The sequence below is a fragment of the Notamacropus eugenii genome, chromosome 2 (genome assembly GCF_028372415.1).
Source record: "Notamacropus eugenii isolate mMacEug1 chromosome 2, mMacEug1.pri_v2, whole genome shotgun sequence".
Classification (NCBI taxonomy): Eukaryota; Metazoa; Chordata; class Mammalia; order Diprotodontia; family Macropodidae; genus Notamacropus; species Notamacropus eugenii.
Window position 1 is genome coordinate 164,553,131 of NC_092873.1, and position 25,564 is coordinate 164,578,694.

Sequence of the window (25,564 nt, forward strand, 5' to 3'; positions counted from 1 at the left end):
CTTCTGGAAAACAATTAGGAATTATACCAGAGGAGTTACTTCAACTTTTTATACCCTTTGATCCGGTGAAGAGACTAAATATTAATTTAGTTACATACAAAAGTTACATACAAAAATATTTACAGCAGCATCTCTGAACTGGAAGCAAAGTGGGTGCTAATCAACTGGAGGATAGCTAAACAAATGGTGGCTTATGAAGAAACACATGCAAAGCAAGCAGAATGACAACAATTTACAGAGTAACCATAATATCATGAAGGAAAATTACATTGAGAGATATCAGTACACTGATCAATGGAGCACCAATTATGTGACTTCAGAGAAGAATGACTCCTTCCTCTCAGCAGAGTAACAGTGGACTACAGGTGAAAAACACAATATTATAATGTCAGATATGTTCTACATATTGATTTATTTTACTTAACTGTACTTCTTTGTTATGGGGGTATGGTCTATGAGGTGGAGGAAAGGGAAGTCATTGATAAGTCACAGCAATATAGTGGCCAATATAGATGAAATCACGGAGCCATTAAAGTATGTAAGCAAAAAGGTTGATTTATTTTATCCCAAGGATGATGGCGTTTTTCAAGACACTAATGTTCACAGTACAGTCATAGAAAGTTTAAAAGTACTACGACTTCTGTCCTGTGTACCAGACTACATAGAGGGGGCAAAGAGTTTATCACTAGAGAAAATTCCAGTTTTCAGATCTTAAAGTCAAATATTTTGCTAGAAGAACAGCTTTCAATTTGATAAGGAAAAAATCAACCTGAATTTTGATAGATAGGATTTTGTCTTTAAACATTTTTTTAAAAATCTGTATAATGAGGGAATTTTGTAATCTGAGTTTAACCTGTTATGCCAGTTTATCTACAAAACATGTCAGCTGATAGAGCTCACATTGTGATCAATAACACAAAATTTAAGTCATATAAAATCCAAACTAACAATTCTATTTCTAAATGGACCTAAAATAAGATATTATCTAAGAAATAAGTGATTTTGCTGGTCTTCTTTTCGCCATTTTCTTTCCTTCAGTTCATTTAGCATATAACTCTAGGATCATCTTTCATAAATTGCTGAATGACATCATTCTCTCTTTCAAGAATATACAGTGGCTCCTGTCTATTGGATCACATCTAAATTCTTCAACCAAGCATTCAGTCCTTCATCAACTAACCAACCCTCTACTCCTCCCCCAACAACATTCCTCTCCCTAATCTCTAGCTGTTTCCCAGCTAGACTGTTTCCTCTGTCTTCCAAGAGCCTTTTATTCTTATCTTCTTGCTGTTTCTCAAAACCGATCTCCCCTATGAAAATGCCCTTCTCTGCTGGATCATGGATCTACAGGCAAGGAAGAGCCTTACCTTTTGTAAGAGGCCTTCCCTAATTATCCTTACTGTTATTTCAGTCACACTCTTATTTCTACAAATTCATATCTTGTGGACCATGTTATCACACACTTGCTTTTATTCCCTCCTTAGTTTAGGTGGCACATCTGGTTCCCCTAAAGTTCCTGGAAATATTTCTCAAGGGAAAAGATCACCTTCTTTGCTACACGTTTCCCTCAAATGGTGGCTACATAATAGCTGTAACTAGTAACTGTAATAACAGTAACTAATTCTTTTCTATGGATCCTTCTTTTGTATCCACCTCACAAAATGTTTGCTGAAGAACAAATTAGATTGACATTAAATAAAGAATTATAATCTTTTTAATAATTAGAAAAGAGGATATTAAAAGGAATAAAGTATTTTAAATATATATATATAACATATTTAATAAAATAAGTATATTAAATATATAATAAACTATTTCAACCCAGAGTCTACACTAAATCACTGAGATAATCTTTTTTAACAACAAGAGCCACACCAAAAAAATCATATATATTCTATTCCAATACTTCATCATGGTATAGCAGTGAGCCTGAGTTCTTAAAGTTTATGCCAGAGATAATGCAAATTCTGCTAGATTCTACTAAGTTGGAAGGGCTTTGAGTATACCTTCTGAAGACAAGTCTAGATAAATCTGTAGAGGCTTATCATTAAATGATTGAATATTATTTTTTTTTTTTTGAAAAAATTTATCAAGTCTTTCTGTTAGGGCATGGAGGGGTTACTATTTGGGCTGCTACAGGAACTTGTCACATCAGCCAAATCATATATATTATGCAACTGAATTTGATTTTAAATACTTGCAGGGTTTGTGGGTGAGATTTTGAAGTGGGTACTCTAATAAAATCAGGAATTATTATTTCCCCCTCCCTCTATAGTTAGGAGCTGGTAAGAGTCCATCAAAAAGGCACCAATTAACGGGACTTAAAATATTTTGTCAAAGAAAATATATTTGACTATGATTAATGTAATTAGCTCTTTGGTCATTTTCATCTTTCACCAAATCTGAGATAGTAAATTATTAGTATAAGCAATTATAATAATAGGTCCTTTAAAGAACAGTTTATCTGCCTTATTCGTTTAAGTCTTACTGCATATGTGTGTATGTGTACGCCAAAAGGCAGATTTTATGAATTTCTGAAAATTTAAGTCACATGCACAAAAAAAAAAAATAAATTAAGACAACTGGGTCAGTGGCTACATTTTATATGCAACTGCTACTTTTTGAGTGAGGTAAAATCATAAAGACTTCCTGAAAAAGCAATTAAGTGCCACAGTGCCACCAAAGTGTTGATTAGAACAGGAAAATTTGGGAGTCAAGAAAAAGCCCTAGTTGTTATTTTGTCCCCCAGGAAGTATTTATATTCATAAATGAATAAATATATCTACAATGAAAAGTCTGGAATAAAGACATAAATTTTGACAAAAATTAATGTAATGGGAATTTTCTAAGACCGCTAATTGGCTAATGCAAATAAATTTAAATGTCAAGTTTGGTTACTAACATCTGCCACTAAAGGAGGTGATGTAGTGTCATGGAAAGGGCATTAATTTGACAATCAGAAGATCTGGGTTCAAAGCCTGAATCTCCCTTTTATCTCTTACCTCTCCCCTATATCTTCCCCCAAATTGTCTTTTTTATACCCACATATGTATAGACTGTCTTCCTCAATAGAATACAATCTCCTTAAGGAAACAACTCTTTCATTTTTGTCTTTCTCTCTCCATTGCCTTGTGCAGGGTCTGGTACTCATACTTTATGATGGATTGAGGGGACTGGATCAGATGGTCTTTAAAGTCCTTTCCAGATTTAAATCTATAACCCACTGATGATCCTTGAGTGAAGAGACTTTGTCTTATTTACCTTTGTATCTATCTTCTTCAGTATCCAGCACAGTGCCATGCACATGCTTTTCTTTCTCTCTCTGTCTTGGTCTCTCTCTCTCTGTGTATATATGTATGTATATATGTGTATGTGTGTATTTCTTTTCTGAATTCATCAGCAATTGTGAAATGAGCAATCTTCTTCTCCTTCCCCCTACTCCCAAAGTAACTACAAACACTAATGGATAAAGAATTCAGATTTTCAAAGTTTTATTAACTAAGTGAGAATTTATTGAACAAGATGTTTCATTCATCATGTACTCATGCGTGCATGCACGCGCGCACACACACACAACTGTGGACATTTGTGTACAAGCAAATACCCATTTTTAGATTGTTATTACACAGGGGCTACTCTGGGAATGCCCCAAACTGGTAATTTCACAGAGAAAATGGGAGCTTTTATTGTGCATATATGGTAGGATTCTCAGAGAACTCCATTTCCTTTTGCAGATGTTCTAATTTATCAGTATTCTGATAAATTCAGGCATATTATTAGCTTCTTCTGTTCCTCCTATTTGATTATTACAGATACACTTGCACATGAGGTCCTGGTCAAGCTGTTGTACCCAGTACAATATAAGCTACTTAAGGGGAAGGGCTGTTTTTCACTTTGTTTTTGTACACTCCTTGCCCAGGACAGTACCAGGTAAGAGTATGTGCTAAATAAATGCTGAAATTCTTGTGTTTGTATTGTGTAACTTTTCATTTACTAGTAACTTGATTTTCACAGAAAACTTTCATATAAATGCACTCCATACTCACACCATTCTTCTATTTCTGCTTGTTTCAACAGACTGTCAGATTTTAACTTGTTCTTGAAGATGTTCTATGAATATGCTGCTTAAGTTATATAGTCACAACTGGTTGTCACTTCATTACTAAAATATTGATTGAACTATTACACTACAGTACCTCAGGAAGTAGCTGATTCCTTATCACTGAAATTCAACAAATTATTAAGTAGCAGGGCAGCTAGGTGACACAGTGGATAAAGCACCAGCCCTATAATCAAGAGAACCTGAGTTCAGAGACAGTTTCAGACACTTACTAGCTGTGTGACCCTGGGCAAGTCACTTAATAATCCTGATTGCCTCAAAAATTTTTTAAGTAGCTTTTTTGTACATAGTGTGCTAGGTGCAGAAAGAGATGTAAAGTCCAGTTCTACATGGAGCTTACAGTCCTGCAGATATTAACAAATAATGTTTATATAAAGCTTACAAAGTGTTTAATCCAATCTTCTAATTCCAAATATCATTCTTTTCACTATTCTAATATGCCTCCCCAAAAGCATAAGGAAATGGTCTCACACAGTTTCCTTAGTTAGTTTTGAATACGTAGCTAGATCAATCAACAAATAAATGTTAATACAGCTAATATATGTTTGTATATACATACATATTTAAATTCATACAAAAACACATATATGTATATAACTTTAGGGTTTGCAAAGCACTTTATACATAACTCATTTCATTCTAACAACAAGCCTATGAGGCTGGTGCTATCCATTTTATAGACAAGGAAACTGAGGCAGTCAGGTTAAGTGACTTGCCCAGGGTCACACTGTTAGTAAACGCTGGAGCAGGATGTGAATTCCTGATTGCACCTCAAATACTCTATCTACCCTGCCATCCAGTTGCCTTATTAAGCACTTAGTGTGTGTGGAACACAACAATAAGTGCTGAATTATAAAGAAATAAGAAAAACAGTCCCTGCCCAGATGTGGAATTTTGGGCAAAAAAACCCCCCTGGAGATTATGAGAACAGAATGTTGTATGTGTTATTACATATATCCATTTTTTTGCTGAACTATTTTTCTTTGTTAAGAAAGGAGTACTCAACTTCAGGGGAAGATAGTTATATATCTACATATAACCATGATATAAAACCAAAAAGTATCAATAAAAGTTGTTTTTTAAAAAGAAAACCTGGGGTTTTTATAAATCTGCAAGCTCAGTTGAGTACTACATGGTTGGTCTCACAACTAGTAAATGATGTGCTATTTAATAAAAAAGGCAAAGTGTTTACAACAGGGAAAGTGACTGCATTAAATTCTGGGTATCAAATTTTAAAGAAGACACTGACAAAACAGTACATTGAGTAGGTATCCATTAGTCTGGTAAAAGTCCAGGGTGTTACAAAGTATGAGAGTCAATTGAAAGAAATGGGGATGTTCATCCTGGAGAAGGCATGGACATGGCAGTAGTTTTCAAGTATCTGAGGACTGGGGACTTGGTCTGCTTGGCCCCAGAAGCCAGAACTAGGAGCAGTGGGCAGATGTTAACAGACAGAATGACTATAGATGAGCATTTGTCAAGGATGCTGCAAAGTAAATTTCTGTAGGCATAGGTTGTTCTAGATGTTCTCTAAGGTTTTTTCCAACTCAGATTTTGTGATATGAAAATATTCCTAGGAAAATGAGATTAAGTGATTCTTCTTAAAAATTACTTGGCAACTTGGTTGAGGCTGTCTCTAGCTTAGCAGAAGATGAGAATAGGCATTCATGAGGCTCTACTCTTGTTCCCAAGTTATTTGCCTTTTCCTAATGATAGAACTCTTTGAAGCAACTTCAACTTAAGCAGAAAAATAAAGCTAGAGTGGGGTAAAAGCTAGTGGTCTACTACTTTTTTTTTTGTTCCAAGTTTGTCTCTAAATATGGCACTTCCAAAGCCTGAGCATCTATGGATATATCTATTATAGCTAGGGTAGGAGGTATGGCTGGATACAAGGCAACTTTAGGGAATAGTTCTTAAGTGAGATTTGGTTGGGGGAGTGGAAAAGCAGCTGAAGAAAAAAAACTGTCATCACTAGTTTGAATTGTTTTGGTATCAACTGAAAACCACCAAAAAACACTGGCATAGATACTTTGTTCACAATTGTCCTGTAAGACAGCAATGCAAGTACTGTTATTCTCCCTTTTATAAATAATGAAACTGAGGCTCACAGAGGTGAAGTGATGTGAATCCATGATTACAAAAGCATTAAGTCAGGACTAGAATGAATTCAAATAGTAACATAGATTTATGAAACATACAATCTAGTAAAGGATGCTGGATTAGTGCTAGGAGAATTTTTAAATAATTAAGTGCTTCTAGGAAAGTATTTCAGATAGCAAAGGGGGCAGGGGAGATTACAACAGGAATTAACATTTTTAGACTAAGGGACTTACAAAAGACATTGTAGACAGTCTGCATTAATCCTGTACACGATCCAGCCAAATATTAAAACCAAATGACCATAGTGGTTCTTATTTCTAATGTGGTAGGCTGATAGAACAGAATGCCTTAAAATGTCAAACTGAGACTTTATTGACAATTCAGGAAAACATCAAAAATCTTGCCAAGGGGTAAATGATTATTTTCCAGCACAAGTATGAATTTGTGTCAAAAAAAGAATTTTGAATTTCATAACTTACTTAAATAAAAGAACTGAGTACACCTGACACACATTACTTTTACCAAGTATCTAGAAAGTCTGTTTTTCTTTAATACAAACTTTAAAAAATAAGTAATAAAAAAATTACAGAATTATAGCTAATGTGACCTCCCTCCAATTCTCAAATACTTAGTTTGAATATTCAGTAACCATCTCTTCTACAAAAATCTGAAAACGTAGTTACCTTCCCCCAAAGTATCCCTTCTTCTTGGATAAATTAATTTCTTAAATTATTTTAATTACACATGCCAAAACAAATAAACAAAAAACCCAACAACCCTACAACAGTCAGTATTATAGATGGTCAGAAGGTACAATGTTCTGTGTAGATACTAGCATGAACTGAAAGGCACACAATGCAAAATCTGAAGTAAATTTACTCTCTCTAGTGTAAAAAGCATTCCAAGTTTGAGAAATAATTTTTTGAAAGATACCATCTTATTTTTAAGTAGAAATTTCAAAGACTATGACCTGATATTTGTCATTGCTTGTTAAGTACTTCTTAATTACAGAAAAGCAATACACACTTGGCAGTTAGTGACCAGAGTTCTTAATTTTCTTTGGTTCAGTTTTGGAGAGTATATGAATGGACCTGTTGGCTATTTGACTATCTATCTCTATGGCTAGAAATTTGGGACAAGGACCAGCAGCAAAGATCTTACACTTATTAGTTCAAGACTAGGGGCCTCCAACTATTTCAGAACTTCAAAATCTATTAATAAACATAAGGCAGAGTGGAACTGCCATCTGCTGACAAGACAGCCTAGATATTACAAATATGAAACTTTGATTGTACTAATCTTTGAATTTTTCAATAGAAATCTATAATTATATATTTCACTATTATACATAAGACCTCTGATTCATATATTATTATATGCAGTATTTAACTTACTACAGAGACAAACCTATGTAATCTCTTTAGACTAAATGGATATTATGTAAACATGTTTTTTTGAGAGGGGTTACTTTTTCATAACCATTTCATAACTTCTCAAAAGAACCAAATTAACGTTACTCTTGAGATCCAAGACTACCTATAATCCCACATGAAATTAAAAGCTACCAATTTAAAACCTCTCTGAGTTGTAAACTTAATTTTGTTATTGTAGTTGACCATATTCGTAACAAACTACAGAATATATAACAAAACCAAACCAAACCCCCCACAACTTTAGTCTGTAATTTCTCCACCTACTCACCTCTCTGAAAAGAAATGTACCATTCATTCTAGCTTCTTTTTATAGAAGCATTAAAATAATACAGATATAATAGTGCCAGAATTTGTATAATGTAACTTTGACATGCTGTCTTTGGGATCCACATTCTAGAGCTGCTTTATAAGTTGAAACCACTTTAAATAAGGTCACTGTGGTTCAGAAACTAAACTCTTTAAAGAATATACAAGGTAGAGATGTATTTATTTATAAATTCACTCAATACTAAAATATGGCACCTTTGATACTAAAGTATCAAAACCCATATCTGAAATTCTAAATTATTGAAGGTTCTCCAATATCTGGCACAGTCTCAGAAATGATCTTATTTCTCTTTACTATAATTCCTGCTTCTGTTCTAGCTAATTCATCTTTCTACTGTTTTCTTAGCAGGCCTGTTCAATTTCTACTTTTATCTGAAATTGCAATGTCCTTCATATTCTCCTTCATCACTTTCTACACTTTCTTCAAAATCTAATTCAAAACTCCACGCATGTAATCTTTGACAAATTGTGATGAGGAACCCAGTCAACACAAAAACATTTGGTTTTTATTATATTCACTAGCAGTTGATCACTGAGATAAGGAGATCATAGGAAAAGAATGATAGCTTTCTAAGGACTTAAAAACTTTTAGGACTGACACTGACTGCCTCAGGTGACAGGTATTCACTTGAAGTTTCCAAAGAGTCTTTCATGCAGAGATTGGGGTCATTCATTGGTTAGGAGTGTGGTAGAGGGAATTCCTACTCAATTATGAGTTGGAGTAGATGATCTCTTGTCTCTTCCAACTCCCAAGATTTTGTGAGGCTTTGTTCTGCATAGCTCCAACAACTTTTCCCACTTATGTGTTTTATTTCCTGAACCAGACCTCTTAATCAAGAGAAGCTATGTCTTATAATTCTAATATAGTCTTTTGCACACAAAGTAGGAATTGAATAACTCTTGTGAATTAGTCTATGAATTTCTCCCTTTTCTATGGAGGCCTAATCACAAATTCTGTGGTAAGGACAGAATAAAAGATTTAGAATCATAAGATCTGGGTGCAAATCCCAGCTCTGCTAACTTACATACTATAATTTTTACACAAACCTTGATCCATAGACACAGAAGTTCACTGGCATAAATTTTTAAAGGAAAAAATACAATTTTTATATATGACACAAATTTTGATCTCAAAATTTATCTCTCAATGACATAAAAAAAGACTGACTTTTATTTCAAAAAAGAAATTCCTTTCAAATAACAATGGAACCATACTATTTCTTCTTAAGGGTTCTCTGGGTTTTCATAATCAATATGAATTATAAAATATTTTTCTTATGTTTTATTCACAAAATAAGATTCTTTTCTTGTCTATATGACCTCATATAGTATAGTATCTCCACTAAGTTATTCACACACATATAAAATGGAGAAAAAAAATTCTTCCATATATAATAAAATATACTTTGTTATACTATCAGTAATTGCCATTATAGAATAAGTACTGTAAAGTTTAAAAGCTGAATATGTACTTTAAGGACTGGAAACATGTCAGCTTAAGATGTGGTTCTTTAAAATGCCTCTAATACAGGAGATCATATGATCATATATTTAGAGCTGTAAGTGGACTTTAAAGGCCATCTGGTTCAACACACTTATTCTCTAGATGAAGAAACTGAGGTTCAAGGAGGTTAATCGACTTGGCTTAAAACTAGAGAGGTAGAAAAAGGACTTGAAGCCTGGGTAGGACCTCTAACTTTAGAGTGAGTACTCTTAAAAGAGTACCCAATAAATGTGTAAAATATTCAAACTGTTTAGTTAACTGCTAATGTCAATTTCCTTAAAACTTTTCAGAAATTTGTCTTTTAATATTTTTTTATACACAATTTGTCGTTTTGGTCTGAACCAACAATTTCAGTACTTTGAGGAACTCCTGGCAAGGAAAAAAATTTTTAACCAATGCAGATAGGTAGGCAAAATGTGTACCTGATCTTACTTCTAAATAGCATTTATTTAACATATGTTATAATCTCAATCACACTTCTATCACCTAGATAGACAAAAACTAATGAATTAACTTTATTACACTCCAGAAGGAAAAAGTGAAGTAGAACTGTGATTAAGGAAGGATTCAGGTTTTCTAACAATAACTTACAATCAACTTTTTTTAAAATTCTAGATCAAATTTGGATTATGCGGCATCTCTGCATAACTTTGTGATGTTTATGGCACTCTATAGACTGCATAATATACCTGATCATTAATGTGAACCATGTATGAAAACCATCTTAATCTTTAATTTTAGCAATCCCATTTTATGTTTCCTTTACATATTCACATTCAAGAATCAGTTTGATTTAAGAGAACTAAACCTCACTCTACACAACTGATTCCTTTATGAAGTGTTGTCAACACAATTTTTATAAGATCAAAGAACCTAATTAGAGGGACTTTAGAATTTTGGTAGTTTGACCACTCTTAGTGTGCAGAGCAGGAAAGAGGCTCAGAAAGATGAAATCACTTTGCAGTCAAATAATATGTAAGCATTATAAATGTAGAGAGCTAATTTAAAAGTTTACTTTCTAACAAAATGTAGTTAAAAACCCCAACTCCCAATCTCTTTTCCCCTAACTCGAAGTTTTCTATCAAAAGCATCACCATTCTGCTAGTAACCTCATTCATTTTTTATTCTTTCTTTTCGAAGGAAACCAACAACCCGAACCGCGTTGACTCTACCTCTGCATTATCCCCTATCATTTGTCTCCTCAGTTCATAGCGCAACCCTCTTTGCTCAGGCTTTCCCTTTTTCAGTAATTCATGAAATAAGTAATTCATAAAATATTAAAAATACTAAAATTTATGAATTTAGTAATTCATAAAATAATTAAATGAAATGAGCTTTAAAGCTCACCCTTCCATCTCGAAAACCTAGCATCCTAACTAACAGCTGACTTCCAGCCTATCCTCTCAAATTTGGAGTCAAAGGAGAGTCTGGTGCAAACTCCGGCCAGCACCGCTACTTCACTACCAGTATGACTCTGGAAAAGTCACCGAACCTTCCTCTGGGCCTCAGTTTCTGCGTCTGTAAAGTGAAAAGGTAGGACTAGATAATCTCAAGGTCCCTTTCAGCTCGAAAGCATAGGACCTAACTGGTCACCACTGCTTTGTGGATACAGCACTAAGCTTTAACTGGATCTGTATTAGAATTGGGGCTGGGGGAGCAGCGGAATGGGGAACTGTCCCACCACGTTCCTCGAGAGTATTGTTGACAAAGAGGGAAACTAAGTCTTGTTCTGGAAAGCCTGTTACGGAGCCTGCTATTCCCGGCATCTCGACGTAAAGCAATGAAGTACTGTGGCCAAACTTCTGCAGCGAACGGAAAAGGGCAGGCTCTCCCACCCCGCACCTCCCCGGCCCCTCTGCGGCAGCTCCAGCCTCAGGCCCACGAAGGCTCGTCTAGGGCGGGCAGGAAGGGACAAAGGCTCGGCACCCACCTCTTCCACCTCGATCTCCTTGTAGTCGATCTCTTCGAAGTGGAGGACCTGCGAGGGGGTCTCGATCATGTCACCCGCCGAAGAGGAGGAGGAGGAGGAGGCAGCTGAGGCAGTAGACATGATCCCTCTCGGCAGCCGGGGAGAGGCCGCCCCGACAGTCCGGAGGGCTGCGTCCTCCGTCGTCCGGACCGACCTTCAGCCCGGACACCGACAGTCCGGGGACCCGGGGGCCCGGGGAGCCGTGGTGGGGATAGCGGCCGAGGCCGTGTCCCGGCTCGGGCTCGACTGCCCTTTCCGGTCGGGGAGGGGAGGACCCGCCTCCTAATCTTCCGGTTCCGCTCGGAAACCGGAAGAAGGGACAGCCGCGGGTCTGCAGGACTTTGCCCTGCGGTCCCGGCGCGCTGTATCCTGGGAGCAATAAAAGAAGACTAAGGAGCGGAGGGAGCCGGGCCTTCTAGCCTGCACCTCCCGAGAGCGCCGTAGCGGGGGTGGGTGCAGACCCTCCTCTCTAGGAGGGAGATCCCGCGAGATCTGGGTGCCAATCAGAACCTAAAGCGCGAACGTCTGCTTTGCTCTTGACTGGCACCTCTGCGGAGAAGCGATCGGGACGCGTTTACTCGGGTGAAGCGGGAAAGCCTGCCTTGGTTCGGGAACCCGACTATCCCGAGTGGAAGTGACCACCGCTCTATTTCTCTCCCTAGTTTGGGAAGAAAATTCTGAGCCCCGCCCCTTGAGCACCCTGTGTGGGTAGGGGGCAGCGGCGAGGGAAGGAAGCCGAGGTCGGGGAGAGAGGGATCTTCCCTCCGCGCTGCGTGGAACTGCGGGACTCCTCCCCGTAAACTTCGTGTCCCGCCCTGACCTTCCACCGTAACTGGAGCTGCGGCTCCTGGGAGCCCGGAATGCGTTTCCTCCGTTTAATGACCTGTGACAGAAGTTAAACCGGCTGGCAATATTTATTGACCATCTGCCCGGTGGCAGTGAGCCTATGCCAGGGCTTCTGTGCCCAGGGAGTCAATAATGGGAGTAGTGCCGGGGGGCTTCAGGCTCCGTCACTGCCAGCTAGAATACTCCCCAAGTCTTAACCATACTGAGTGATTCTGTCCCGAGAGAACCCAGGTGTTCAGTCATTTCCGACCCCATTTGGGGTTTTCTTGGCAGGGGTACTGGAGTGGCTTGCCATTTTCTTCTGCTCATTTTACAGATGGGGAAGCCGTGGCAAAGAAGGTTTAGGTGACTTGCCCAGGGTCACACAGTTGGTAAGCGTCTGAGGATGCATATTTGAACTCAGGTCCTGACTGCAGTCCTGGTGCTCTGTCCCACTGCACTACCTAGCTGCCCTGTAGAGAAGAAAACCAGAGTTCAGATCTAACCTCAAACTCAACTGTAGACCATAGATTTAACCTGTTTGCCCCAGTTTTCTCATGTGTAAGATGGAGATAATAATAGCACCTACCTCGCAGGGTTGTATTGAGGATCAAATGAGAATAATTGGAAAGCACTCGGCACTTAGGAAGCTATATATAAATCTCGTTTATTACTAGGCTTACTAGGTGTCAGGCATTGTGCTAAGAGCTGGGGATACAAAGTAAACAAAAATTCCCTGCCCTAGAGCTTACTTTCTAATAAGGAGACATGTCAATCAAAAGGTACACACAACACAAATCAGCATTAAATTGGAGGGTAAAAGAAGAGAAAGATCTGGCAGCCAAGACCGCCAGGAATGATCGGAAGGGGCAATTAAATTGATACTTGAAAGAAGCTGGACATTCTAAGAGGCAAAGGTGTGGAGGGCCTTCAGATATAAAGCGCAGATATGAAGAACAGCCAGTAGGCTGGTATAGTAGGATTTAAAATGTGGAGGAGGTTAGACAGATTGGAAGAGTAGGAAAGGAACCAGGTTGTGAAAAGCTTTAGCTGCCCCCCCCCAACACCGCTCCCCCTCCCACTCCCAAAAAGGACTTTATATTTAATCTTGGAGCTAATAGAAAGCCCCTAGAATTTATTGAGGGGGAGTGACATGACAGACTTTTACTTTAGGAAGATCATTTTGGCAAATGAGTGGAGTATGAATTTGGGTGGTAAGAAATAAGACAGGTAGAGGGAGACTAATAAGGAGGTTATAATAATAATACAGGCAGGTGATGACAGCTTAGACTAGGGTGGTGGCTATATGTGAATGAAGAGCAGGAGATACACAGGAGAGATGTATGGCAAAAACCAAGATTTGGTAACATTAAATAGGTGAGTGAGTGTGGAGTAAAGGATGACACTAAGGTTATGAATCTGGCATACTGGGTGAAGTATGGGGGTAAAGATAATGAATTCTGGTTTGGATATGTGGAGTTCAAGATGCCTTTGGGACATCAGTAAAGAAGTCACAGATTGTTCTCTGCGCCGTACAAATTAGAGGATCTTAATTCCTTTGCATATTTGCTGGGAAAGCAATTGAGATCTGACCTACTTCCCCAGGCATAATCAAACCCTTGCCTTACTGTCCTATATATGAGGCAGGTACAACAAGTAGTTATTTCCTTAAATTTCACAATTAAGAAAACTGGGGCACAGAGAGGCTTAAATAACTTGCCCAGGGTCACACAGCCTGCAAATATCTGCGTTAGAACTGGAAATAGCTTTGGGTACTGGAAAGAGTTTTGGATTTTGTGTCAGATGATTTGGGTTTAAATGTAAACTGTGACATTTCTCATGTAACCTTGGACAAGTCACTTAACTTCTGTTTCAGGTTCATCCTATGTAAAAGGAAGTTTAAAGAGTTGGACTAGATACTGTCTTGGGTTCCTGCTAAGATCTAAAATCACAAAAATTTGAATACTTGGTATATTACGATGTTTAATCTGATACATTTGATCATACTGTATAACATTGGTATACTAGGTGCTTTCATAACACATTTAGCTAAGGCAGTCCTTGGACAAACACAGACCTTACTCAATTCTTATTCAAAGCCTTCCCATTTTGATAGGATCAGCTAGGGGCTTGTGTTATACTTGTTTAGTCCTTAGAAAATATAGGGTCACTATACTTGGGCAAAGGAACTGAATATTGATGTTATTGTAGTTAGTTTTCACACGGGAAGTGGTTGTACTGATCCAGAAACCTTTGTCCAACCAGTTTCTGATCACTGATGATCTTAGACATGGGGGTAGAATTTGGTTTCAACATGTTTCTTCTTGTTATTGGTGGTGGTTTTCCTGGTTCTGAGGATGTAAAGCTTAAGTGTGAAGAGATCTCAAATATAACCAGTCCAGCATTGGACAAGTATTTTCTTTCTGACTCTTGAGTGAGAATCATAGTTGAACCAGGCAGATACTGTGTTGCATTAGCTTTCATTCTTGGAGTTAACCGCATTGCCAAAAAAACTTGTATTAAAGAAACAGGTTCTGATGATGAAGATGAGGCAAATGATCAAACCTTTACGTACTATGCCAGTGATGGATTCTATGGACCATTTAATTGCATCCTGTTTGATGTTAAACCTATTCTACAGAAGAGACCCAAACTAGATGAGAAGTATTACTCTTCTAGCATATGGGGACCAACATGTGATGGCCTTGATCGAATTGCTGAATGTGGCAATTTACCAGAAATGCATGTAGGAGACTAGATGCTGTTTGAAAACATGGGCTCCTATACTGTCGATGCTGCTTAAATGGATTCCAGTGATGCACTATCTGTTATCTGATATCTGGGACAGCATGGCAATACATACAATGAAGGAAGAACCAAGGTTTCTTTTTTTCTTTTTTAAAAAAATTTATTTGTTTTCAGTTTTCTACAATCACCACATCTTAGATTTCCTCCCCTCTCCCTCCCCAAGACGGCATGCAATACACATACATTCCTATTAAATACATTTTCACATTGGTGATGTTCCATAGAAGAATTAAAATGAATGGGAGGGCAGCTAGGTGGTGCAGTGGATAGAGCACCAGTGCAGGAGTCAGGAGGACCTGAGTTCAAATCTTACCTCAGATACTTGACACTCACTAGCTGTGTGACCTTGGGCAAGTCACTTACCCCAACTACCTCATCCTGGGTCTCCAGTCATCCTGATGAATATCTGGTCACTGGATTCAGATGGCTCTGGAGGAAAAGTGAGGCTGGTGACGTACACAGCCCTCTCTCACTCAAAACAAAGTCAAGTGCAAGTCATGTCATTATTTCTCTGATGGCATGGTCTTCTTCAGTGATGAAGGACAAACACACAAAACGAATGGGAGAAACCATGAGAAAAATCAAAACAAAACATAACACAAGAGAAAACAGTCTGCTTCATTCTGTTCTCCAAGAACCAAGGTTTCTAACAGAAGTAGAGGACCAGGACATCAACACTTTGATAGTGTCTTGTGCTTGGGAAGGTAGAATGGAACATCACTCAATAACCTCCACTTCAGATAGTGTTATTGTATAGATGTTCTTTGTAGCCATTAATTGCAAGTTTAGCTTGAATTAGAGCATTTGGGGGTAATCATTAACTTAATTCCTGCTTGAGTTTTTAAATGTTTTTTAAGAATGAGGTAGGCACGAATGCAACAATATGGAAGACTAACAGATGGGATCATACTTATCTGTGCTCCTATGGAAACTATTTGAATATTTGTTTTATATGGATTTTTATTCACTTTTCAAATATGCTTTTAAAGATTGCCTCTCAGCTGCTAAGCAAGCATTTGTAGCTTGTACAATGTCAGGATGGGATTGAATTTAGTGTTGTCACCTGTTTTATTTTTATTTTTTATTTTTTAAAATTTATTTATTTAACTTTTAGCATTCATTTTCACAAAATTTTGAGTTCCAAATTTTCTCCCCATTTGTCCCCTCCCTCCACCCCCAAACACCAAGCATTCTGATTGCCCCTATCACCAATTTGCCCTCTCTTCTATCATCCCTCCCTTCCCTTGTCCCCATCTTCTCTTTTGTCCTGTAGGGCCAGATAACTTTCTGTACCCCATTACCTGTATTTCTTATTTCCTAGTAGCAAGAACAGTACTCGACAGCTGTTCCTATAACTTTGAGTTCCAACTTCTCTTCATCCCTCCCTCCCCACCCATTCTCTTTGGGAAGGCAAGCAATTCAATATAGGCCATATCTGTGTAGTTTTGAAAATGACTTCCATAATAGTCGTGTTGTGTAAGACTAACTATATTTCCCTCCATCCTATCCTGCCCCCCATTGCTTCTATTCTCTCTTTTGATCCTGTCCCTCCCCAAAAGTGTTGACTTCAGATTGCTCCCTCCTCCCATTGCCCTCCCTTTCATCATCCCCCCCACCCTGCTTATCCCCTTCTCCCCCACTTTCCTGTATTGTAAGATAGGTTTTCATACCAAAATGAGTGTGTATTTTGTTCCTTCCTTGATTCAAGTGTGATGAGAGTAAACTTCATGTTTTTCTCTCACCTCCCCTCTTTTTCCCTCCACTAAAAAGTCTTTTGCCTGCCTCTTTTATGAGAGATAATTTGCCCCATTCCATTTCTCCCTTTCTCCTCCCAATATATTTCTCTCTCACCACTTAATTTCATTTTTTAAAGATATGATCCCATCCTATTCCATTCACTCTGTGCTCTCTGTCTCTGTGTGTGCGTGCGTGCGCGCACGTGTGTGTGTGTGTGTGTGTGTGTGTGTGTGTGTATGTAATCCCACCAGCTACCCAGATACTGAAAAGTTTCAAGAGTTACAAATATTGTCTTTCCATGTAGGAATGTAAACAGTTCAACTTTTATAAGTCCCTTATGACTTCTCTTTGCTGTTTACCTTTTCATGCTTCTCTTCATTCTTGTGTTTGAAAGTCAAATTTTCTTTTCAGCTCTGGTCTTTTCATCAAGAATGCTTGAAAGTCGTTGATTTCATTGAAAGACCATTTTTTCCCCTGAAGTATTATACTTAGTTTTGCTGGCTAGGTGATTCTTGGTTTTAGTCTTGTTCCTATGACTTCTGGAATATCCTATTCCACGCCCTTCGATCCCTTAATGTAGAAGCTGCTAGATCTTGTGTTATCCTGATTGTATTTCCACAATACTTGAATTGTTTCTTTCTAGCTGCTTGCAATATTTTCTCCTTGACCAGGGAACTCTGGAATTTGGCCACAATGTTCCTAGGAGTTTCTCTTTTTGGATCTCTTTCAGGCGGTGATCGGTGGATTCCCTGGATACTTATTTTGCCCTCTGGTTCTAGAATCTCAGGGCAGTTTTCCTTGATAATTTCATGACAGATGATGTCTAGGCTCTTTTTTTGATCATGGCTTTCAGGCAGTCCCATAATTTTTAAATTGTCTCTCCTGGATCTATTTTCCAGGTCAGTTGTTTTTCCAATGAGATATTTCACATTACCTTCCATTTTTTCATTCTTTTGGCTTTATTTTGTGATTTCTTGGTTTCTCATAAAGTCATTAGCCTCCATCTGCTCCATTCTAATTTTGAAAGAACTATTTTCTTCAGTGAGCTTTTGAACCTCCTTTTCCATTTGGCTGATTCTGCTTTTGAAAGCATTCTTCTCCTTATTGGCTTTTTGAACCTCTTTTTCCAATTGAGTTAGCCTATTTTTCAAGGTGTTATTTTCTTCAGCAATTTTTGGGGTTTCCTTTAGCAAGGTATTGACCTCCTTTTCATGCTTTTCTTGAATCTCTCTCATTTCTCTTCCCAGTTTTTCCTCCACCTCTCTAACTTGATTTTCAAAATCCTTCTTGAGCTCTTCCATGGCCTGAGCCCATGGAATATTTATTCTGGATGTTTGGGATACAGAAGCCTTGACTTCTGTGTCTTTCCCTGATGATAAGCATTGTTCTTCCTCATCGGAAAGGAAGGGAGAAGATACCTGTTCACCAGGAAAGTAGCCTTCTATGGTCTTATTTCTTTTCCCTTTTCTGGGCATTTTCCCAGCCAGTCACTTGACTTCTGAGTGTCCTCTCCACACCCACCTTGCCTCCAGATCCGCCCAGCCAGCACTTGGGGTCTGGGATTCAAATGCTGCTTCCCAGCCTCAGGGCTTTGGGTAGGGACAGGGCTGCTATTCAGTGTGAGATTAAGTCCAGGTGCTCAGGTGGAGGCAGGGCTGCCACAGTTCCCTCAGGGGGTTTATTTGGAGACCTTCAACAATGGATCCAAGCTCCTGCCTGCTTTGGGAGCCCCTATCCCCTGCTGCCTCTGCTGCTGCCTCCCGAGGGGGCCTGAGTTATGGGGACACCCCACTCCCCTCTCGACCAGCCAAAGAGACCCTCTCACCGACCTTCAGCACCTGTGGGTGGAGGGACCTGTATGCTGGAGATTCCGTCCCTGAAGCCTGCTCGGATCTGCTCCTCTCGGTGCTGCGAAGCCAAGGCAGAGCTGGGCTCTGCTCTGGGTCTGGTGCGCAAGGGACCTTTTGCTTCAGGTTTTCAGGGCTCTCTGGAACAGAAATCTCCTCCACTCCATTGTTCTGTGGCTTCTGCTGCTCCCAAATTTGTTGGGAGTTCTTCTTTACAGGTATTTTATGGGCTGTGGGTTTCGGAGCTAGCATATGTGTGTCTTTCTACTCTGCCATCTTGGCTCCTCCCCTTGTCACCTGTTTTAAAATAAAAGTACATTGAAATAATTTCATTATTTCATTTATTATTTATTATGAGATCATTGGTATCTTGGAGAGAGAAATTTCAGCTGAATGATGAGGTCAGAAATCAAGCTATAGAGAGTTTAGGAGTGAGAGGAGAGGAGGTGGAGTTATAATGGTAGAAAGCTTTCTAAAGGAGTTTAGCAATGATAAAGGGCAATGGCTAGCAGAGATGAATGAATCAAGAGAATGTTTTTTTTTAAGAAGGGGTAAAGACATGATCATGTTTGTTAGGTAGCAGGTAAGTATCCATTAGAAAGACTGAAGATAAATGAGATGTAGGTGTTGATAGAGGGGCAAGCTGCTGGAGAAGAAGGGATAGAATAGGACCAAGGATACATACAGAGAAGTTAACTTTGTCAAAGGTAGGGGCTACCTTTTTGTGTGAGATAGGGGTAAAGGAGGAGATAGTAAGGGAAGGCATTTGAATGTGAAATGAGAGAAAGGGAGCACTTTGAACATGATATAATTTTTTTTCAGTGAAGTGTGAGCTAAGGTTCTCAGCTGAAAGGGTGGCAGCATTTGAGCAGCTTAAACTCTTAAGAGATGGAAGAGTGTTGAGGGAAAGGAGTTTAGGGTCTCATTTTTATAGGGTTTTGGTGGGGGACAGGCTAACTCTTACCTGTGCCACCTTGGGCACTTCATTAACATATGAAGTTAACTCAAACTCAAAGTTATCAGCAGCATTTGGTGTTCTGCTGTCTTACTACAGATGTCTGGAGTTTATCTGAGACTTACAGACCATGTTGCAGTTAGTAGGACCAACAGGTCCTTCCAGAAAGACCTAGCTGGCTTTCCTTGATTTAGTACATAGTCTTAGTATGTGGTTTTTACTTAATTTGTGAGACAATTTGCAAGTAACCATTACATTCTCTTTACCTATGGGACAGTATGTAAATGACTTCCAGGTTCCCCCTTGCAATCTTAGTTCCTGCTATTGTTATTTTATATTGGCTACTTACAAATTTACTATACCAACTAGAAGGGTATGGGATGGGGGACCAGAACAAGATACAATTGTAACACAACTTGGAACACATGTAGGTAATGACAAGATCAATGGTACAACCATCTCTGTGTTGTTGTTATGTTCATCCTTTGTTGTGGAAGAATACCATGCCATCAGAGAAACAATGACATGACTTGCACTTGACTTTGTTCTGAGTGAGGGAGGGCTGTGCAGGTCACCAGCCTCACTTCTCCTCCAGAGCCATCTGAATCCAGTGACCAGATATTCATCAGGATGACTGGAGATGACCCAGGATGAGGCAGTTGGGGTTAAGTGACTTGCCCAAGATCACACAGCTAGTGAGTGTCAAGTGTCTGAGGTAAGATTTAAACTCAGGTCCTCTTGACTTCTGCCCTGGTGCTCTGTCCACTGTACCACCTAGCTGCCCCCCATCTCTGTGTAACTGATATAAAGTAGAAAAGTATGTCATTGGAAATGAGTAAATAGAGGAACTGCGAAGTTAGGTTGTTTGAGGAATTATCAATATTTATATTGAAATAAGCTAGTATGAGGGCAGGAGTGGGGGAAGAGAGAAAGACATTGAAATGCAGAGCCATACACTGAACTCATTGAAGAAAAAAGACAGTGTCCTATGGATTGGTAGATAACAGGTACCAGCTGACCAATGATGCTATTGCAAATGTCTAATTAATCATTCACAAAGATATTCCAAATTAAATGTTTTCTGTTCAACATTTCTATCATGTATCAAGTTTTCTGATCCTTTTTGAAGATTTTGCTTTCTAGACATGGCACTATAGTGTGCTGGTGAGCTGATCACTTTAAGGAAAGAATTTAGGATGTCCTTCATCATTTATATTCTTCTCAGGTGGTAGCATGCAGCAGTAGAAAGAGTGCTGGAGATGGGGATCAGAGTACCAGGATTTGAAACCTGGTTCAGCTACTTACTGGGTAACTGGGCAAGTCACTTAACTTTTTTGGTCCTCAGTTTCAACATACGTAAAATGAAGAATTGGACTAGGGACCTCTAGTGTCTTTTAGAGTCATAAATATATGTGTGAGACAGCACACAGGAGGGCTGTTAGCACATGTTCACTCTTGATTTGGTCAGACAGGAAAGACACATAATCTTACTTTATTCTGGTCTAGTTTTCTCAATAGAGGTTGCTGATAATGAGAGTGCAAACTCTTACAGCATTCCCTAATCACCCTTCTTGCAGGGGCTGGCAAGAAGCGGGGGCAACTACCCCTACATCTTGATGGGGTCAGTTGAGACAGGCACGACTTGTGCTTCCCTTATATCCCCTCAAGCTTCAATGGGGGCCAGTTGAGGCAAACACAGATTACTCCCAAACCTTGATGGTGGCCTATCAAGGCACACACAGCATTCCAGCTTGTGTGTTCAATGTTAAGTTCTCCCCAGCCCACCCTCAATGGGGGCCAGTTGAGGTACACACAGCATTTGTACATCCAACCCTAAGGGTTGCTCATTCACCGACTGGTGATCACCTGCTTTATAGGGCATCAGACAAAGAAGGCATATTGCCAGCAATAGCCTCACAAGTTTACATCACCTTATCCCTGTATCTCACTGTGTAGTCGCAGTGGATGTTTACATTATTTACCATTATATAACTGCACAAGAGTGATAGAGATGTTTTGAACCATAACTGCTGGAACTCATATCTGGTACCTTGGAACAGGAGATTGTTATGCCTATGGATCCTGGGAAACTGAACTCTAAGAAATAATAACAAAAATTCTCTTTACACACACTACAATCCACCTTACACTAAAATTCACTTTACATACAAAATGAAATTGAAAAAAAAAGTGAAAATAGAACTTCCAATGTCGCTTTCTTAGGGATATCCCATGAGTGGGATTTGGCAGGGTGAATGGTGTTAGGACAAAGGGGTAAGGAATTTAAGTGTAACATATCTTTGGTTCTACTCCCCAAGGAGAAGTGATTTGAAAGACTTAGAGGAGAGGACTAACTTGTAGACTAGGAAGTTGTAAGAGCAAGTAAAGTGGGATTTTTGTTGTTTTCTTTTTGGAGTTCAGTTTCCCAGGCTTATTGAAAACATCTGAAGGATTGATCTCCTTTGAACCCTGATAGTTCACAGCTATATGAGTCACATCATCATTCATGCTTACTGACTCTGAGTCAATCAGGAGCCAAATCTTTGTTATATATAGTGGGAAGTTGGCATTTTGCTTTGGGGGTTTGCTTATGAGAAGCACCTTTTTATTCCTTGGACAGGACTCTGAGTAGCCATTTGTTAAGACTACTGACTACTCAGAGGTCTGTGCTATCCCTTCTGGTGGTGTATGTAGGTGGTTATATTACTTTGTTCAGAGAGTAAGAATTTTGTCTGTTAAATTTTTGTGCTAATTTCTCTGCTTGTATTTTCTCCACATTCAGGTTGTTAACTTTTCCCTTGAGCCAGTGAATGACTTATATATGTTTAATTAAAGAAGGATTGTTAACCCCTTTGAAGCTGTCTTTATAAAGCAGATCAAAGAACCTGTGCTGGCAGGCCATCTTGAGTGTGCTAGGGTACTTGCTGATACAGAAGTTTACTCAGAATTCCTAGGTTCTGAGTTCAATACCAGACCTTTAACTGGAAAAATATTTGTGCAAAGGAAAAGAGGAGGAGGCTTCTAGGACACAGTAGAAGGAATCACTAGAATCAATCAGAAAATGAATAAGTATTTATTAAGTGGCTCCCATGTTATTTTTCAATCGTATTCCATGATGTGATACCATTTGGGATTTTCTTGGCAAAGATACTGAAATAGTTTGCCATTTCCTTCTCCAGCTCATTTTACAGAGGAGAAAACTGAGATAAACATGGTTAAGTGGCTTGCCCAGGGTCACACAGCCAATAAGTATCTGAGGTCATATTTGAACTAAGGTTGTCCTGGTCCTGTGATCTTTCCACTTCACCACTTAGTTGCCCTGATTACTATGTGCCAGGCAGTCTGCTAAGTACTAGGGATACAAAAGGAGGCAAAGACAGCCACTGCCCTCAAGAAGCTTACCTAAACGAGAGAACATGCAAACAAATACATATAAAGCAAGCTATATATAGGATAAATAGGAAATAATTAATGAAAGGGAGACACTAGATTTAAGAGAGGTTAAGGAAGGCTTCTAGTAAAAGAAGAGATTTTAGTTGGTACTTAAAGGAAGCCAGAGAGGTGTAGGAGAGGATGGAGAACATTCCACACATGGGACAGAGACAGAGAAAATACCTGGAACAGAGAGGTGGAGTTTCTTGTTTCTAGTAGGGCCAGAAGTTTAGTGTCACTAGATTAAAGAATACATTTTGGGGAGATGTAAGAAGATTGGAAAAGTAGGAGGGGACTAGGTTATGAAGGACTTTGAATACCAAATAGAACATTTTATATTTCATCCTGGAGGCAAAAGGGAGATTCTAGGGGTTATCAAGTGTGTGTGTGTGTGTGTGTGTGTGTGTGTGTGTGTGTGTGTGTGTGTTTGTGTGTGTGTGTGTGACATGGTCACACATAGTTATACTTCATAGTAGGTTACTTCAATATACATATCGATAATCCCTCAAACAACCTAACTTCCCAGTTCTTCTAGTTTCTTATTTCCCATGATGTACTCTTCCACTCCATGTCAGTTACACAGAGATGGTTGTACCATTGATCTTATCACCTTAAAACATTCCAAGTTGTGTTAAAATTGTATCTTGTTCTGGTCCACCACTCTATACTCTTTTAATTAATATAGTAAATTTATAAGTAGCCAGTATAAAATTATAGTAGGAAGTAAGATTGCATGGGGAAATCTGGAAGTCATTTAGAGACTGTCCCATAGGTAAAGAAAACATAATGGTTACTTGTAAATCATCTCACAAATGCTCCTGCACTTTAAGAAAATCACTTTTGTGGTTGAATGGCGGATGGATTAGAAGGAAAAGAGAATTGAGGTAGGCTGACCTGCTAGTGGGATACTGCAGTAATCAAGGCATAATGTGATGAGAGCCTGTAATAGATTAGGGACAGTGTCAGAGGAAAGAATGGGGTATATTCAGGAGATGTTATAAAGGTGACATTGATAGGCCTTGACCACAGATTGGATATGTGGGGTGGTGGTGAGAGATAGTAAGAATTTGAGGACAATGCCTACATTGTGAGCCTGAGAAACTGGAAAGGTGGTGTTGCTCTCTACAAATAAGGAAAAGAGGGTTAAGGGTAGAATTTAGTGGGAAAAAAGAATTCGTTCAGTCTTGGACATTTTAAGTTCAAGATGTCTACTCAAAATCCAGTTTGAGATGTCTGAAATAGAGCTGGAGAGGTGAGATTGGAGGTTAGCAGAGAGAATGTGGCAAGATACATAGATCTGAGAAATATTAGCACTGGGATGGTAATTAAATCCATGGGAGTTGATGTGGTCATCGAGTGAAGTAGTATAGAGTGAGAAGAGAAGAGGTCCCAAGACAGAACCCTGAGGGACACCTTTGCTTAGAGGATGTGATCTGGAAGTTAAAGGGCATAATTTGGAAGAGTATCCAGCAAAAGAGACAGAGAAGTGATCAGATAAATAGGAGGAAAACCAGGAGAGAGTGGTGTCTTGAAAACTTAGAGGGAAGAGAATATTAAGGAAGAGAGAGTGATCAACAGTTATCAATGACTTTAGGGAGGTCAAGAAGAAGGAGAGTAGAGAAAAGACCATCTGATATGGCAACCAAGAAATCATTAGTAACTTTGTAGAAAGCAGTCTTGGTGGAATTAGAAAGTTGGAAGTCAGATTGCAAGGGGTTAAGAAGAGAGTGAGAGGAAAGTGGAGGCATCTATTGCTGACCCTTTTCAAGTAGTTTAGCTACAAATGGCAGAAGAAATATAGAAAGATAGCAGGGATGGAAGGAGCAACTGAGAGCTTTTCCAGGATGAGGACGACATGGGAATGTTTGTAGGAGGTAGGGAATGAGCCAGTAGACAAGGAGAGGCTGAAAATAAGTGAAAGAGTGGGGATAAGTAAGTGGACAATCTTTTGCAGGGGATGGGATGGAATATGATCACTTGAACAAGTAGAGGAATCAACCTTGGTAACAAATAAGGCCACTTCATTATGTGAGACGGGGTAAAGGAGGAGATAGTGACAGAAAACATCTGAGTGACAAAAAGTGAGGAAGAGAAGGGGAGCTCATAGCAAATGACTTTTTTTTCTTTTTAAAAATGTTAGATAAGGTTCTCAGTTGAGAGATTATGGGAAGGTTTAGGTATAGGAGGTTTGAGGAGGGATCAAAAGTTTTGGAAGAACCATGGTGGATAATGGGATAGTGAGGTGATAAGGGAAATGCAGTAGAATTGTCTAGCAGCAGTGAGGGCCCAGTTGAGGCTGTGAAACATAAATTTGTGGTGGAGCCAGTAAGAATAGTTGAGTGATTTTCTTCACTTTCCTTCAACTATATGTGTATAAGAACAAAGGCAGCAAATGGTGGGAATGACCCAAGAGTGAGGCTTAGCTGGGTATGATTGATGATATGATAAGGGGCCTAGGGATTCAAGAGAGGATGACCATGTAGAGTTGAATTGGTTCACAAAGGGCT

General features: G+C 39.0%; 1 protein-coding gene and 1 pseudogene across 4 annotated transcripts in view; one reads left to right on the forward strand and one right to left on the reverse strand.

Annotated features, from left to right (window-relative positions):
- The window catches only part of MAP3K7 (mitogen-activated protein kinase kinase kinase 7), a 71,029-nt gene extending 59,315 nt beyond the window's left edge, over positions 1–11,714 (reverse strand). For all 4 annotated transcript variants that reach the window (XM_072642841.1, XM_072642840.1, XM_072642839.1 and 1 more), the window contains exon 1: positions 11,415–11,714. In XM_072642841.1, the coding sequence (XP_072498942.1) occupies positions 11,415–11,534 (120 nt within the window). In that variant the 5' untranslated portion in view covers positions 11,535–11,714. The remainder of the gene's footprint in view (positions 1–11,414) is intronic.
- A 1,903-nt stretch (positions 11,715–13,617) lies between these two features.
- On the forward strand, positions 13,618–15,243 carry LOC140522874 (ornithine decarboxylase pseudogene; annotated as a pseudogene).
- The last annotated feature ends 10,321 nt before the right edge of the window (positions 15,244–25,564 follow it).